Raw genomic sequence first — 17,153 nt, forward strand, 5'->3', positions numbered from 1 at the left:
CTCTCTGTGGAGTAATACAGCTTCTTCATCAACGGGGTCGTCGACACAAGGACCCGCCAAGTTTTTAGAATAACACGTTTTATAGTCTGCCTAACATGGTTAATAAACCAACATGTTTTTTATCCATGCAGATAAACTGCACTAAAATGCTCTTGATACTGAATGAATGAATGAATGAATGAATGAATGAGGAAAGAGAGCGCTGAGTCAGAGGGAGGAGACAGAAGAAAACCTGCCCCTGACCAGGTTACGTTCACATGCCCAGTTACCATAGTAACTGACTCTGAGGTTAATTTACCTCTGGCGTTACCACCCCAATAACTCAAGAACAATGGCTAACAATTGTGTACCAAACAAACTCTGAATTGCCTAGGGTCCTGTTCAAGAACAGTCGTCCCTACCTTCGCCATTTTGGGAGGTAATCTGTTTTCAGTCATTGTTTTCTAACATTATGTCATGTTAATGTTTTGTGTTTTAACCAGTTTTGCCATTATTTCTTTTATTTTTAGCCTATAGAGGATTAAGTTTTGGAGATTGGTCAAGTGATGAGTTTGAGTTGCACTTCACTTTACTACTTTGCCGAGTAGTTCAGTTTAGGCTTCAACAGGTCCGGTGTGGAATGTCTAGTTCCGCCCATGAGCATTCAAAGGCACTCACTCATAAGCAAGCAAGCCAGCTTTCTGATAATGTCATGTACAATGTATTCACAACTTGTAATGCTTTAAAACATGAAATGATTGTGCTTTCTAATAGCTTTCACTTAAAAAGGTAGTTAGTTTATTTTATACTTTCTCATAAATTTTCTCTTCAATAGATTTCCAGGCAGTGCCAAGAGCAGGCAGTGACGAAGAATAACTCAGTTGAAGGTTTTAATTCCACCTTGCCTGCCATAAACACGGCAACCCTTCACTTACATAGTCCAAGTTAAAAAGCTGATTTTAACACAGATGACTTAAAAAGAGACGTTTAAATCAGACCCACCGTCATCCACCCTCTAATGAATAGAATTGCATCTTCTTTCACTGTTAAGCCTCAGTCACTTCTTTGCTGAAAGTCTCTGTTACAACTAAAGAAAATAATGAGTTAGCTTCAACAGAATGCTAGCTTAAAAACATTTTATAGAAAAATATGAGTGGTCCAGAAACTAAACAAACGCAATGAGAAGTAGATGTCAGAGCGTGTTGTTTAACACATAAATCCTGTTGGTCCAGCCTGCTCTTGCCTTTTCGTAGAATCTCACCAGCTCTGCTAGATTGTTAGTTTGCTGTTGGCATCCAGGCAGGAGACACCCAGTCTGATGGGAAACCAGATGCTGTTCCAACATGCCCATTTCTTCCCCTGCCTAACACACTGAACAGTAACAGATTCGCTAGCAATGATGCCCATGATGTTTTAGAGTACTTAACAACCCTCAGTAGTGTGAATCCACAGTTGGAATTTTTTCTGCACCCTCTGAAAAACTTAAAGCTGCCGCATTAACGGCCTTTCACTACCGTGTGCTGTCAGTACACAATTTTGCTGTTAATAAACAGGCAAAGGTCACATGTATTGAATTAACTGATGCAGTTTTGAATTTAGTGTAAGACTTGTATTTGACAAGTGTTTAAAATGCTATCAGAATTTTCTTTTAATTCACAATTTCAACGGTGTAGCTTCTGACAGAACACTGTCTAATAAAGTTTAAGCTTTTAGACCGTCTTATAGGTTTTTTTAAGGTTAATCCCAGGTCTTAAGGGTGGTTCAAGTTGTACAAAAGAAACTGGCAGCTCTACCCAGACTCTGTTCCAACACTGCTCTAGTGGTGGATGGGAGGCTGTAGTCCTACCAATTTAAATTATTTAAATAAAGCCTGAGAGTAGCACCCATAATACCTGTACTGCCTAACTCAGTGAGGCCTTTTCTAGTTACATAAAGGTCAAATAAATGTTTTTTTAATCATAGTCGTAATGGCGCAGTGCAGAACACTTCAAACCTATTAACAAAGAGATTGTTATTCACCCTGGCTTCAAAACCCTTGACTGAACACTGCTTAGCTTTCTTTAGGAAATGGAATCAAAGTTGAAATACTGTTTTTCCCCTCATAGGAATGTTTGGTGATGTTGCTATGGGGGGGCAAGGAGTTTAAACCATGAAAATGCATGTGAAAGTGAAGAACATAAGTTAAAGAGGTGCTGTAACTACACATCACCTGTTAATATGGTTAAGTAAACATGCAACATGCTCTCTTTTTAGGGTTGTGTAGTAGAACTATGAATCAGAATTAGAATTGACTTTATTCTCGTAAGTTAAAAGTACATACAGTGAAGTGCTACTCTATGGTGCAAACATAAAAACTGAGGTTTTTGTACTCTATTTGTCAAATGCCAACGCATTTTCCAATTGTCAATTCAATTTACAATTTTGTAATGCAGTTTAAATGTGCTTTTTGCGATTAACTATTTAATATGCATGGTTACGATGCCATCCTCAATACAATTGTTTAATTTTTTTGACTAATTTGAGTGCAAGCTCAATTGATTGTATTTTATATTGCCATGGTTTTTTGGTGTCTTTATTTAAATGGAAATTCAATGTGCCAGCAAAATAGCGTAGCCAAGTCTGTCGCGTTACATTTGCTTGGTCACCGGGCTCATTTGGCCTCTTTATTCAAATGGGAATTTAATGAGTCCTCATCAAGGCCGGTCCTTAGTTAGGAAGACACTCCCTGTTTAGTAAACACAGGCTGTGTTAAGAACCGCCTTCTCTCCCCAGTCTGCGCGCCTCTGACACAGCCTGTAATTCCTGTGGTGTCGAGGCCTGTTGGGGCAGAAAGTTCTTCCACCCTCTGGGAGTGTGTGCACCCTAGCAAAGTTGCCGATGCTCAATCCACGTCATCTCCAAGTCCATTTCAGACCAAATATTTGCAACAAGACATAACTGTTTGAGGACGTTGCAGAGAAAGCTTGTCAAGTCACCAGTGCCTGGTTTTAGAACAAAGGGCCACATCACTTGTTTTAACAGCCAAGGCAAGCACGGAATGCGGTCGAGTGACTTAACGAAACCGTGAATCAGAGAAATAAAACATTGTCGTCGTTTGTCTCACCATCCTCATACATATTTCAAGACACTACCTATGATATTCAGCAACATATAAGCCCAAAAAGTAAGAAAGTAGAACAGAAGTACTGAGTCACTGCTATGAAGATGATACACCGTCAGGTTTCAGGACGTTGAAGTAGTTGCAAGTTTCAACTCGTCTCATCGCAAATCTCTGGTCGGAACTGCGCTGCAACGAGTTCATCTGTGGCCATGTTGGCATTAATGTATAATGTAGGACCTGTTAGGACCCGTGGGCCAAGTTCTGCAAAACCTCCACTTTCCCTCTAGTACTCATTGCCTTCATTGGTTGGATTAGGTCCGGGTTAGAGATGGCCAATCAGAGGCAGAGTAGAGTGTTCCTGTTAAGTTTGCACATTTTAAATTGCATGACAAAATTGCAAATTGAATTGACAATTGCACATAAATCCATTGTCAAAAACTTCCATTGAAAAAAAAACACACATTGACTTAGAACCTAGAGCAGAGAATGTGAAGCCGGTTAAAAACTAGAGTGTATATAGTAAAATATTTTGCACGAGCCGTCATCTTTATAAAATTAAGTCGTTAAAAAACAACAACCATTGATAAGTGTTTGTGTCTGCCCGCAGGTCAGAAGATCATAGTGTCACGTTGGCATGGTTAACACATTAACACAGTTCTGCCAGCAGGGTTACTGTTGTGCACAGAAACATGCTTAATAAACAGCTGTGAGCTAAGCTAAGTTTGTTCTACTTTAAACGAAGTCTCGAAAATTCAATTCAATTTTATTTATAGTATCAAATCACAACAAGAGTTATCTCAAGACACTTTACAGATAGAAAAGACAAGGCATCATCAACCATTGTCTTGAGCTACTGCCAATTCAAAATGGAGGAATATCCCAGAGCCTGTAAATGATATTGAGGTGTTTCGGTTTCACAATGTGGAACAACAACTATTAAAAAAATACGCCACAAAACGATGGCTGTTAAAAGGTGTCGGCACCACGTTTCTGTTCCTCTACTTCAAACACCACGCAGTGCAGAACACTGGAGCCGTCAGTAAATAAATGGATAAATATTAAATAATAAATTAAATCAATTTCTTTTCATCCAATGCCTGCGTAGTATTTCACAGGAAAATTGAATTTTAATTGTGAACAATTAGTTGAACGTAAGTCAACAGACGTTGACCAACATCCTGTTTCCATGGACTAATTTCACTTCAGAATGATGTCGCTCCCAATATCAGGACATTATGATGTTAAACCCTCTCAAATTTATGAGCTATGTTACCTCTCATTTTAGATGATCACGCTCGTATGATCAAAGGGTTTAATAAAGTTTTGAGAAAATATGTAGATATTGAGATATATATCATCTTACAGCGTAGCCTAAAAATGTCAAAATATTAGTTATAAGCCCCATAGACCTTTTTAACGGCAGACATGTCATAGTAGGAAAAGCACAGGTGTATTCAAAACCATTAATGATGGCTGCATTCCACTTAGGAGAGGCCCTGGTGCTGAGCATGCTGACCGTGCTATAGCTCACTGGGACACTTGATGGAACTGAGTTAAGGTTATCAATTTCAGCTGTGCTTTTCCTGCTATGACGAGACAAAATGTCGCTGTGAAAGGTCTTCTGCCCAGCCCTTCGGTGAGCTGCTGAGACCCGAGCCGAGTTGCACACCACCACATGTCGGTCTATAGAAAATCCAGCCATCCAACCACTTGCCTTGTGCGTGGATCTATCTTTTTCGTTGTTGGATCGCGAACCACAAACAACCTGTTAAACTACATGATCAGCTGTTCTCAGTTCAATCCAAGGTACTCGGTTCATTGCGGTGATGGACCAGATTTATTGGATATTGCGAACCATGAAACTTTCTGACGATATCCACACACACAAAAAAGGAAGTAGAAGTAGAATTTTCTCTAAGCTGGAAGACTCAGGACAACGCTTTCCCGTGGGAGAAGATGAGCGGATCGCTGAACTCCCACAGAGGGCAGGAACACTACTGTAGTCCCAAAGTCCCAACCTGGTCGCCGTGGTTCATCTGCCATCATGTCACAACTCTCCCTTTTCACTAGGCCCCGTTCCCAAAGTTGAGACTGTTTGGTGTCTGCTTAATCCTTAATTTCACTGTAATGTTGTAGGTTATTGTTTTGGTTTTACTTTATTATTTGACGTAGGCGTGTTCGGAAGGTTTTATGGTTCATAGTATTTTGCTATGGTTCCGACGTGATGTGGTGTAGCTCGGCTGCTCACCAGCTCATCAGGGAGAGAGGGTGCCGTTTGCATGAGGAGGGGCTGGGCGATCCTAAGGTGAAGAACAATGGTAAGATAGATCTGTATGGGTGCCCACATATACACTCACCGGCCACTTTATTGGTACCCCATGCTAGTAACGGGTTGGACCCCTTTTGCCTTCAGAACTGCCTCAATTCTTCGTACATAGATTCAACAAGGTGCGGGAAGCATTCCTCAGGAGTTTGGTCCATATTGACATGATGGCATCATACAGTTGCCGCAGATTTGTCGCTGCACATCCATGTGCAATCTCCCATTCCACCACATCCCAAAGATGCTCTATTGGATTGAGATCTGGTGACTGTGGCCTTTGAGTACAGCGAACTCATTGTCATGTTCAAGAAACCAGTCTGTGATGATTCCAGCTTTATGACATGGCGCATTATCCTGCGAAAGTAGCCATCAGAAGTTGGGTACATTATGGTCATAAAGGATGGACATGGTCGCAACAATACAGTAGGCTGTGGCGTTGCAACGATGCTCAATTGGTACCAAGGGGCCCAAAGAGTGCCAAGAAAATATTCCCCACACATGACACCACCACCACCAGCCTGAACCGTTGATACAAGGCAGATGGATCCATGCTTTCATGTTGTACCCAAATTCTGACCCTACCTCCGACTGTCCGCAGAGAATCGAGACTCATCAGACCAGGCAACGTTTTTCCAATCTTCTATTGTCCAATTCGATGAGCTTGTGCAATTGTAGTCTCATTTTCCTGTTCTTAGCTGAAAGGATGGCACCCGATGGTCTTCTGCGCTGTAGCCCTCTGCCTCAAAGTTCGACTACTGTGCGTTCAGGATGCTCTTCTGCCCACCTTGGTTGTAACGGGTGGTTATTTGAGTCACTGTTGCCCTTCTATCACTCGAACCAGTCTGGCCCCTCTCCTCTGACCTCTGGCATCAACAAGGCATTTCCGCCCACAGAACTGCCGCTCACTGGATGTTTTTTCTTTTTCGGACCATTCCTCGTAAACCCTAGAGATGTTGTGCGTGAAAATCCCAGTAGATTAGCAGTTTTCTGAAATACTCAACCAGCCCTTCTGGCACCAACAATCATGCCACGTTCAAAGTCACTCAAATCACCTTTCTTCCCCATACTGATGCTCGTTTGAACTGCAGGAGATTCTCTTGACCATGTCTACATGCTAAAGCACTGAGTTGCCGCCATGTGATTGGCTGCTTAGAAATTAAGTGTTAACGAGCAGTTGGACAGGTGTCCTAATAAAGTGGCCGGTGAGTGTATATTAAACGAGCATCAGGAGAAGAAAGGAGAAGGTTGCTGGTTTGTTTGCTCTTATGTTGCTTCAGTTGAATATTTTGGTTTGAGTATATTTTAGTCATTTTTGTAAGTAAAAACACAAATGGTGAGCGTATAACACCTCTTCTCCAGTGATCACTCGTGACAACGACCATATGGCTTTGAGCAACGTTTTTTGCACGTTTTAGTCCGTGTTCTGTCTGGTAGCAGTCGTGCAGCTTAGCAACCAGTGGGGTTAATGGAAGAAGGGAAATGTTGTGATGTGCCAGAAAACATACCGTACCAAACAAGGTAGGGTGCAGGGTTTTCCTCTCCCAACAGTGTAAAGATACCTCAGTGTTCTCCCTTGTTGCCATTGCAGATGACATTGCATTGTGGGAAACGGGAAGTAGTTTTCCATAAATCTGGTTTTATCGTTGGGTGCATTTCAAGGACCTTTGCGCCTTCTGTGTTTGTAGACACATCTTTAGTTAAAGCAGTGGCTGGTGAGATTTTTGGGATAAATACTCAACCACATACAATTACACAGTTAAACATTATTATAGAGCTATTCAACACCTGGGATTTGAGTGCTCTACATATTCTAAGGTGCAGCAGCCTCACACCGGTTCAGCAGTGTTGATTCGCAGCGGTGCAACAAATGATCCGGTTGGTTGGGAGGGATGGCACCCTGCCCCATCTGCCTGATGGTGACACCTCTTATGCACTCTGATTCCTCTTAAGTAATCACCTGCCCTTTCCTCACCCCATGGGACTCGCAGGTCGACGTCTTTCAGCGTCTCTGTCTGTCTCTGTCTGTCTGTGGGCTTCTGAACAATGAGTTAATAATGGTGCCTGTGTTTGTGTCTGTGTCTCTAGGTTTCTGAGTGGTCTCTGCCCAGAGCAGAGCTGCAGAAGCGTTGGTGACCAGGACCAACACGTCTCTCTTCCTGGACAAGCGACAAACAGAAAGTCTGTGTCTCTCCTTCCATAATAACTATCTATGTAATGGAAATGTATAGATTCACACACGCCTTTGTAAGCTGTGTTGTCTATATATTCATATGTAAATATAATAAAACTCTGCACTCCGAAAGAAAAGAAGAATGAAAAAGCAGGTTTTTTTTTGTTTTTTTTTGGGATGTGGAGGCTGTAGCCCCCTGCCCCCACCCCCAGACACACACCCTCCCCCATCCATCCCTGTCTGTTCTCCTTTCAGTGTTGACTTTTGGTAAGGTTTCTTTGGAAACTGAAGTTAAGAAGATAGTCATCTGACCCTCTTGTTTTTAATTTTTTTTTTTTTCTCCCAGTGGAAACATCTCAAAGCATCTTCTGCCCTCTTCACTCGTCAATTATTTCACTCCCCCCTTTTACCAAGCAAATGTTCAAACATGTAAACCTAAAATCTGTTCTCCCTTTTTGTTTCTGAAATAATTGAATGATGCAACCCTGGATGTTATTTACTAAAAAAAAAAAAAAATCAAAAATGTTGGATTTCCTTTCTTGTTTTCTTTTTGTTTTCCTATGGTGATTAGGAGTTTGCCTGTTGACAATATAAGCAGCTGATGGCAACAGTCAATGGTAGAATGATACTCTGGCTCTCTCCCTCTCTCTTTAGAGCTCTGAATTATTATTAAATCTGTTGTAAAATGGTCTTCTCCAAAAATACCAATAAAAATATTACATAAGTCAGACCTCCAAGCACAAGTCATTATCAAGCACCTGCACAATGAAAACGGTCTCCGAGCAGAAAATGTGACTACGTGTATGATTTGTTTCTTCTTACACACATTGCATTGTTAATAACTAATTTAATCCCCCATCCCCACATGAGTATTTTTATGACACACTTTTCAGTTTGCCAGTGATTTTCCTTCTCCGCTGCCGATGTGTTATGCAGGCAGCACTGATCAGAATCGAGGCGGAGTACACAAACTCACAAAAAGTCTTCTTAAACATCTCTAGTTAAATGTGGAGTACCCAAAGTGGGTCAGTTATTCTGCCTGATTGACGATAAACATCAAAATAGAAACTCCATTACTGCTGCACAGCAGCTGGAGTGAATCCAGACGGGCCTCTTCTGGTTCTGCTGTTTGCAGAGTCGGCGTGCTGGATCACGAGTCTACGCCATGTTTTCAACGTTTAGTGAAACGAGCACCACGAGCTGCTGGAGGTAAACGACGTGTGGCAGCTTCATCAGAGACGTCGGTGAATTATACTGATTTATTATAAAGGTAATGATACTAAATGTATGCAACAGAATTGGGTCAAATCCATACTATTAAATCAAATGAATTATTTTAAATCCTAAAATGTAAAACAATGCTGTCGTTATCAACAACATTCAGGAGAAACTGGATGGATAAGACTAAACGTACGGGGCCTGTCTACAAGGTAAGCTACACCGCGCTGTTACCTGGCTGTTCTTGTTTTAGGAAAAGCACACTCAGTACACAGTGCTGGGTATTGTCATAAGTCGTCCCCCCCCCCCCCCCCCCCCCCCCTTGATTATTCAATAAATCATTAACACTAGAAGATTATTGTTTGACAGCACATGTTTTATACATTTCTTTTTATTCAAGCTAAATGCATAAGTATTGGTTGAGAAATTGGGAATGCAGTGGCCAGACCAATAAAGCATTCATTTATAGTATTCAACATTTTTCTTATTTTCTACAAATCCTAAGTGTGTGTGTGTGTGTGTGTGTGTGTGTGTGTGTGTCCAAAGCCTGACATTTCTTATGCCTCTGTGCAGTAGAGCTCCATTGTCAGTAACTATTAAAAACACCACTGTTGGACTGGCTGACATTATCCTTCTTTTCCATCACGGAGTCCTTCTTAAAAAGGAAACTATAGGTCTGTGAGCAGCAGTTTTTCTTTTTAATGTAAATGTGCTGTATTTATATAGCGCTTTTCTAGTCTTAACAACCACTCAAAGCGCTTTTACATCATACAGGAACCATTCACACACATTCATACACTGGCCGGGGCTGCCGTACAAGGTGCCACCTGCTCATCAGATACACACTCGCACACATTCACACTCCGATGCGCAGCACCGGGGGCAACTCGGGGTTCAGTGTCTTGCCCAAGGACACTTCGACATGGGACTGCAGGGCCAGGGATCAAACCACCAACCTTCCGATTGCCAGGCAACCGCTCTACCACTGAGCCACAGCCGCCCCACGACATCAAGTATCGAGAGACGGACTAACCTATGGGATTTTTTGACTGAGAAAAATATGGAATAATACCAGCCTTATTCTTTTTATGACATCTGAGGGCTCCTTGACTCGTTCTGTTGATCTCGTCTCCTGACTTCTATGGATAGATGGAACTGTGTTCCCCCCTGCCTCGTACAGAATGTCACTACGAGTCGTAGTGTCATTCTACAGCTGTTAATGGACACTGGGTTCTGAAATGTTCCTCTTCCCTTTGTGTGGTGTGATGGTACAATTTTACATAGCACACTTTGACAGATGAGCCAGGCCTTATGACCTAAACCCACCTGAGTGAATCATTATTTATTAGGCCTTGGTGAGCCATGGCCAGAATTCTTATGAACACGATGTCAGGAACCACCGGGAGGGAATTTCTTAACATTTAGCACAGGCGTCCACCAAACAAATGATTATTTTGGTGGTTAAAGGTGCAGTATGTAATGTGAGCTGTCTGTCCAACTGGCCAGTTGATAACAACACACAGACCAAAAAACACAAACAGAAATTCTGTCACTGAACGGAAATTTCAAAAGTAGAAAACACTGGAATTAACATTGTTGTCAGAAAAGTATTTCAACTTAGCATGTTTCCTTCCTACCTGATGACACATTGGGGTCATTTTTGGATGTGTTACAGTAGATAAATTAAATATTGGACCATTAAGTTCACTGTGAAACAAAACCATTTTACACAAGAGTTACATGTAACACAAGAATTTCTCCGGCAATTATTACTTTGTCCAACAATTCACACATATTGTATGTCAAATAGGATGAAATGGTGAAGTGATGACATTTTATACCTTAAAAGGTCATGGTCAACTTCACTGTGACATCATAATGTTCTGCAAAAACACCTGACTGTTGGAGGAGGCATACCACAGGGACATAACTCTAGTTGTCACTGGGTTCTGCAGAGCATATACACATTATAAAACATGTCAAAACTCATCAGCACCTCCGGGTTTATTACTAAAACATCAACAGTACGATGCCTCAACACTGCTAAGGTGTCCGAGCCAGGATGGACAACTCCGCTCCCAACCTGTAGGGGGACCAACGAGGAAATGTCGCACACACTGACTGCCATACTGACTTCGCCATACTCACCGCCATACTCACCTCCATACTCACCTCCATACTCACCGCCATACTCACCTCCATACTGACCGCCATACTGACCGCCATACTGACCGCCATACTGACCTCCATACTGACTTCCATACTGACTGTCATACTGACTTCCATACTGACCTCCATACTGACTTCCATACTGACTTCCATACTGACCGCCATACTGACCGCCATACTGACCGCCATACTGACCTCCATACTGACTTCCATACTGACTGTCATACTGACTTCCATACTGACCGCCATACTGACTTCCATACTGACTTCCATACTGACTTCCATACTGACTGTCATACTGACTTCCATACTGACTTCCATACTGACCTCCATACTGACTTCCATAAGACTGTCCATACTGAATTCCTAGAATTCCATAATGACTTCCATACGACTTCCATACGATCCGCCATACTGACCGCCATACTGACCTCCATAATGACTTCCATAATGACTGTCATACTGACTTCCTACTGACTTCCATACTGACCGCCATACTGACCTCCATACTGACTTCCTATCTGACCTTCCATACTGACGTCTACTGACCTCCATACTGACTTCAATACTGACTGCCATACTGACTTCAGTACTGATTCGTACTGAACTCCATACTGACCGCCATACTGACTTCCATACTGACCTCCATACTGACTGCCATACTGACTTCCATACTGACTGCCATACTGACTTCATATGACTTCCATACTGACTTGCCATACTGACTCCATACTGACTTCCGATACTGACCTCCATAATGACGCCATAGACTCCATACTGACCCCATACTGACCGTCATACTGACTTCCATATGACGCTAATGACCTCATACTGACTGCCATACTGACTGCCATACTGACGACTCCATACTGACTTCCATACTGACTTCCATACTGATGCCATACGACCTCCATACTGACTGCCATAGACCTCCATACTGACTGTCATAGACTCCATACTGATTCCATACTGACCGCCATACTGACTCATACTGACCGCATACTGACTCCATATGACTTCATTGACGCCCTACTGACCTCCATACTGACTTCCATACTGACGCATACTGACTTTCATACTGACTTCCATACTGACTGTTCTGACCTCCATACCGACGCCATACCGACCACATACGACTGCCATACTGACTGCCATACTGACTGCCATACTGACCAATCGCATGTCAGTTTCAGTTGACTCTGCCAATACGTAGACTTCAGAGAGCTGAAGTCACGCCCTTGTACTTCTGGTGAGACCTATCTTAAATTCACACCTGGTCACTTTATCACTTTAACACTGGACTCATTTATTCATTTATATTACTATTTGTTGTCTTTATACTGTCTTTTTATCTATTTTTTGTTTATTTTTTCTTGCTAAAACTGCTGCTGGAACTTTCAATTTGGTTCAGCTAGTTCATGCAACATTATAGTTTGTTTGCAGGTAGACCCTCCTCCAAAGCTTTGAGAAGCAGGGTCTGACACCTCTACATTGCATGCTCTAGTGTAATGGGATTTCTTTAAACCAATCAGAACCACTAAAGCGAAGATGGAAAACGGAAGGGCTCTCTACTCCTGCTTCTTGCCTCAAGAGATGTTTGTTGGCCATCAACACAGCGGTTGTGTATGCACCGATTTATTATTATTATTTATGTCTGCTGTCTCCAAAATAATCAGAGGTATGACAAGTTTTGATTAATGTACAGTTTTTTTCTCTCATATGGATGGGTACTGAAACCAGGTGTTAAAAAGGCCCTAGGGCTAAAATTACTAGCATTGATAATCTCCAACACTACTAGTTAGTTTATCTATTACTTAGTGTTTTGGTGTGATTTATTATCACGCTGCGGCATTTCCTTATGGTCAAGGTAAACGTTATTATCCCAAATGGGGAGATTAGGTGGTACACAAACTAATCTTAAAACAGATACAAATACAAATAAACAATATGCAGGCCCCCCTTCCACACACACACACACACACACACACACACACACACACACACACCGAAAGAACACTGACATAGAGACAAATACATACTTCAATAGGTTCATGCAGTGGGCTACATGATCCCTGAGAAACGAACTCTGCATCCCCCTAGGCGTGATTTACGGGGGGGTAATCAAAACTGGCCTGTTTAACCCCCCCCGATCTTATTATAATGATGAATGATATTAACTGGTATGACAGTATTATGTTATAAACGATGATAAGTGGTTGGCTTTTTCGATTCAATGTAATTGCCAAGCAAAGAAATACATGTTTTGACATAACCCACCCGCCTCCGTGTGAGACTTGGTTGCGCCCAACCCCTCTCCGTGTTCTTCACAAGCACGCAGCACGGCGGGTGCGACTCCTGAGCGCACGTGAGCGCGTTCAGTATGCTGAGGAGCGTGAAAGACCGGTCCGAAGCCTGCGCTTCTCTTCCGGGAACTCGTATTTCTCTCAGAGGACTTTGTTAAATAAATCTATACTCTTAGGTCCAATGTTGACAGTCTTTTGTCCATGTGTTATTCCTTTTCGGTCCTTTTATCGTCGTTAGCTGCGATGCAGTTTTAGCTTTCCTGTGATGCTTTTGAAAGTTTTTGACCAATCAGAGGAGTTGCTTTCAGGGCCCGTAAAATAAAGTTGGAAAAATACACGTTTAACCGACCCACAATGCTGCAATATTTACAGAATAGTATGGAGTTAAATACCGTTAAATAATAGTGTGACTATCAAATGTCTGAAGATAAATATCAATTTCAAACAGGGCAATTCTTTTAATGTGTGTATATATATATATATTTTATATATATAGAAAGGGCTGTAATCTAATTTTTTATTTATATATATACAAAATTAGATTACAGCCTTTGGTGGAGATCTCAACCCCCACATCCATGTAAATAAACAGTAATTTTAGCAAGTGTAAAATACACTTCATTCAAGTAGACAAACAAAATTCAACAATGAAAAGCCGTTTTGGTTAATAAAGTTTACCGATATACATGTGAAAATATATTGGCTCTATACACGCTAAACGTATTGCTTTTTAAAATGGAGTCTGGTAGGTTTAGTGTCAGAGACTTCAGAGTTGTTTCTGGTTATACGGAAAGGTCTCAAAGAGGTTGTAAAGGTCTATCTCTGGAGGGATCCTTTCCATAATGTTGTCAGACACCTAGAATATTAATCTGAGCCTGTCAGTGGCTAAACGAGCACTTTTATAAATGTTAATACAAGTTGGACATTTGTCCTATTAACTTACATTGTAGCTTGTTTCACCGCTGCAGACTGCAGCGATCACGCTTAAAACTGGACCAGTGTCAAAGACTGTTGTTCTCATCCGTCACATAGACATAAACACATAGGAAAATAGGGTCCAGGTTGAAAAAAGTGTTTCCCTTTAAAACATGAAAACAAAGTCTCCACATATTTTATGCAGTATGGATGATATTCATATTGTCAGAACTTGGACCAGCCAGGTGGTCCTTTGCTCGATGAACAGCAGAGGCTTCTTTTTGGAGACTCTGACTGGAGTAACCCTTTACCCACTGCATTGATAGACACACTTAATGCAACATCGGAAAGGCTGCTGCTGTAAAGGTTTTGGACGAATTATTCAAACAGAAATATACTGAAAACTGTCCCCAGACTGACTGTACCCCGTGTGTGTGTCTTCAGCTGACACGGCAGATGTTTTTACAGGAAGCAGCAGATGGCTGGTCTGGACTTTGATCACAGCCACAGCCTTGAGCATACCCTGACGCACTGTACATGTTTGTATTTGTCAGTACAGCCGACGACTATAGGTAAAAATGTCCATTCATCCAAATAAGCCAAAGAAAAAAAGTGTCACGCGACTAATTTTAACATCTATCAAATGATGGAACTTTTGTGTTCCATTGTGAACACTTTTGAGGGGGCTATATAGAGCATTACCTTGCACGCTAGCTGGATTCATGAGCACAGGATCCCATATCACACAAAAATCTGTTGTGTAATGGCAAACAATCTGGCACATCAGGTTATATAGGTATAACCGGATTTTTGTTATACAGAGCATACACTGGCAGATACTTTTTTCCTCTCTTATCTTTAAAAAACCAATATTGCAAAACTTGAAAAATAAGGAAGCACCTTCAGTAGAGAGTTGGAAGGCCTAAATGAAGTATTACCTGTGTATTGAAAGATCAATGTCAGAGGACAAAAATGAAAAACAATTTGATAGCCAATGGAGCCAAATTTATAACGCCATCTAGAGCATGTCTTTAGAATCCCCATTATTATTTTTATTTTTTGTCGTGTGTGTGTATGTGGGATCTGTCTGGAATGAGAACCAGCAATGGGGTCAGAGGTGAAAGAGGTGGGGGGATGGTAGGGTGGGTCGGGGGAAGGGAGGTGGGATGGGATCATCAATGATAAGTGTTGAGGGAAACATAGAGAATAAAAATAGAGATGAAATTCTGATTTGATTTGATGAAATTCTGAAGTTGTTTTTTCCCCGCTTGTTGTTGTTTCGTCCTTATTTGATGTACTTCCTGGTACCTAATCATGATGATCCACAGAAATTAATTAAAAAAAATAATAATTTAAAAAAAGATTATATAGAGCATACATTTCACACTGAAATTAACACTTTATCGTAAATAGGCTGCAGTGCAGATACAAACTCGTAAATTCCATTCAACAATATGGTTAAATACTATTATATTTTTTAGCAAAGCACATAAACCAAAATCCCAATCTGAATATGTCCTCAACCTTCAGCCACCAGAGATCAGCACTAAGGAGGAAAGTGAGGGTGGGGTCGAGCAAGCTGAGACGAACGGGGCAGGCGGAGTACAGCAGGTGTATGTAGGCCTGACAGGTGATCAGAGGTGCGGTTGAGGTCTGGTCCTGCTCCCGAGCCCAAGTTAACCCGTTCACTTCATTAATTAGGTTTTACACAAGTCCTCTACATATGGGCGGCAATAAGAAACCTTTTCATAGGGATTTTCGTAAAAGAAAAGGCGGCCAACCGGTCGACAGAATTTGTGTTTGTGTATATAAAATGTAGCCTTTTGTCTATTTGACAGTGGGTTAACAATAATGATACTATGTAATGTAAATGTCATTTGTAATGTCATTTAAAGAATGTGGTTAGCTTGAGGGATAATTCTTCAACTTTCTGTTGATCTACTATATCCACATATTTAGCAATAAAACAAAGGACAGAAGCAATACAACACTGTATTTCAAAGTCTTTTGGGCGCCCGGGTAGCTCAGTTGATAGTGCGGGCGCCCATATATGGAAGTTTACTCCTCAGCGGGCTTGGGTTTGACTCCAACCTGCGGCCCTTGGCTGCATGTCATTCTCCTTTCATGTCTTCATCTGTCCTCTCGAAAAAAGGCCTAAAATGCCCCCAAAAAAATCATCTTTAAAAATACATTTACGTCTTTAGCTTTGTTGAATGATGAGCAATTGCATTTATAATTTAGTAAAAAAAACTCATGATTAGGTTACTGTCTGATTGTTCTGTTTTCCAGTGCAGTCTGTAATTATTTTCATTGTGTTGCCAGTGTACTCCATTGCACTGGAGCTGTTGACTCTGGTGCAGTAGAGTCAACTGAGTCTTTGCTATTTTATTATTTCAGTCGGTAATTTCCCGTCCAGCGCCCACGTCGTTTAAATAGCAAACGCACCTGCGCCCACCTGTGCGCCCATGGGCGTGCTGGTCTTACAGGGAGGTGTGTTCAGGTGCATTCTGGGCGTTTGGCTGTCTTGAGGCAGCTGGAAGTGATCGCGCCTTTGACCAACAAAAAACCTGGTCTAAAGTCAGTAACACAGTTATTTAACAGCGTGTTAGTAAAATGTGCCTATGCTCGTGCACAGCGCATGCTCACACACGCACAGCGCATGCTCACACACACACACACACACACACACACACACAAAACACACACATACACACACACACACACATACACACACATACAGACACAGGGAAGTACAGTAGCACGGTGCAAATCCTCCATCCTAATAGCAAGGCACCAAGGTCCAAATGCGCCTGGCTTTTAAAGGGAATGGGAGATGACACCCTGATTGGTTTATTGCATGTCCCGCCCAAAACACACCTATACAATAATGAGGACACTTAGTACAATCCTTTTCAACCATGCGCCCGCAGCACGGACCCTTTTTCCACCGTCAAACTAGCAAAAGTGGATTTGGAC

At 41.7% G+C, this 17,153-nt stretch overlaps 2 protein-coding genes and 1 long non-coding RNA gene across 5 annotated transcripts in view; 2 read left to right on the plus strand and 1 right to left on the minus strand.

The window, feature by feature from the left end:
- Positions 1-8,302, plus strand: part of LOC116670683 (casein kinase I) — a 35,150-nt gene extending 26,848 nt beyond the window's left edge. For all 3 annotated transcript variants that reach the window (XM_032501315.1, XM_032501317.1, XM_032501318.1), the window contains one exon: positions 7,488-8,302. In XM_032501315.1, coding sequence (XP_032357206.1) covers positions 7,488-7,495 — 8 coding nt within the window. In that variant the 3' untranslated portion in view covers positions 7,496-8,302. The remainder of the gene's footprint in view (positions 1-7,487) is intronic.
- Positions 8,303-10,722: 2,420 nt separating this feature from the next.
- Positions 10,723-11,949, minus strand: LOC116670582 (keratin-associated protein 21-1-like). Its single transcript, XM_032501160.1, has 3 exons — positions 11,796-11,949; positions 10,951-11,325; positions 10,723-10,739 (listed from the first exon to the last, which is right to left on the minus strand). Exons 1-3 carry the CDS (start codon positions 11,947-11,949, stop codon positions 10,723-10,725), a joined length of 546 nt encoding a protein of 181 aa, XP_032357051.1.
- Positions 11,950-13,513: 1,564 nt separating this feature from the next.
- Positions 13,514-17,153, plus strand: part of LOC116670687 (uncharacterized) — a 17,689-nt gene continuing 14,049 nt past the window's right edge. The window contains exon 1 of the long non-coding RNA XR_004327094.1: positions 13,514-13,645. This is a non-coding gene — a long non-coding RNA (uncharacterized LOC116670687). The remainder of the gene's footprint in view (positions 13,646-17,153) is intronic.

The sequence above is a fragment of the Etheostoma spectabile genome, chromosome 20, assembly GCF_008692095.1.
Source record: "Etheostoma spectabile isolate EspeVRDwgs_2016 chromosome 20, UIUC_Espe_1.0, whole genome shotgun sequence".
Classification (NCBI taxonomy): domain Eukaryota; kingdom Metazoa; phylum Chordata; class Actinopteri; order Perciformes; family Percidae; genus Etheostoma; species Etheostoma spectabile.

Excerpts from the sequence above, each read along its gene's own strand:
- LOC116670582 (XM_032501160.1), bottom strand. The coding sequence starts at position 11,949 with ATGAGTCAGTATGGCGGTCAGTATGGAATCAGTATGGAGTCTATGACA. Across the intron at positions 11,326-11,795 it reads GTATGGCAGTCAGTATGGCA|GAATTCAGTATGGACAGTCT; the intron begins GTCAGTATGAGG and ends ATGGAATTCTAG.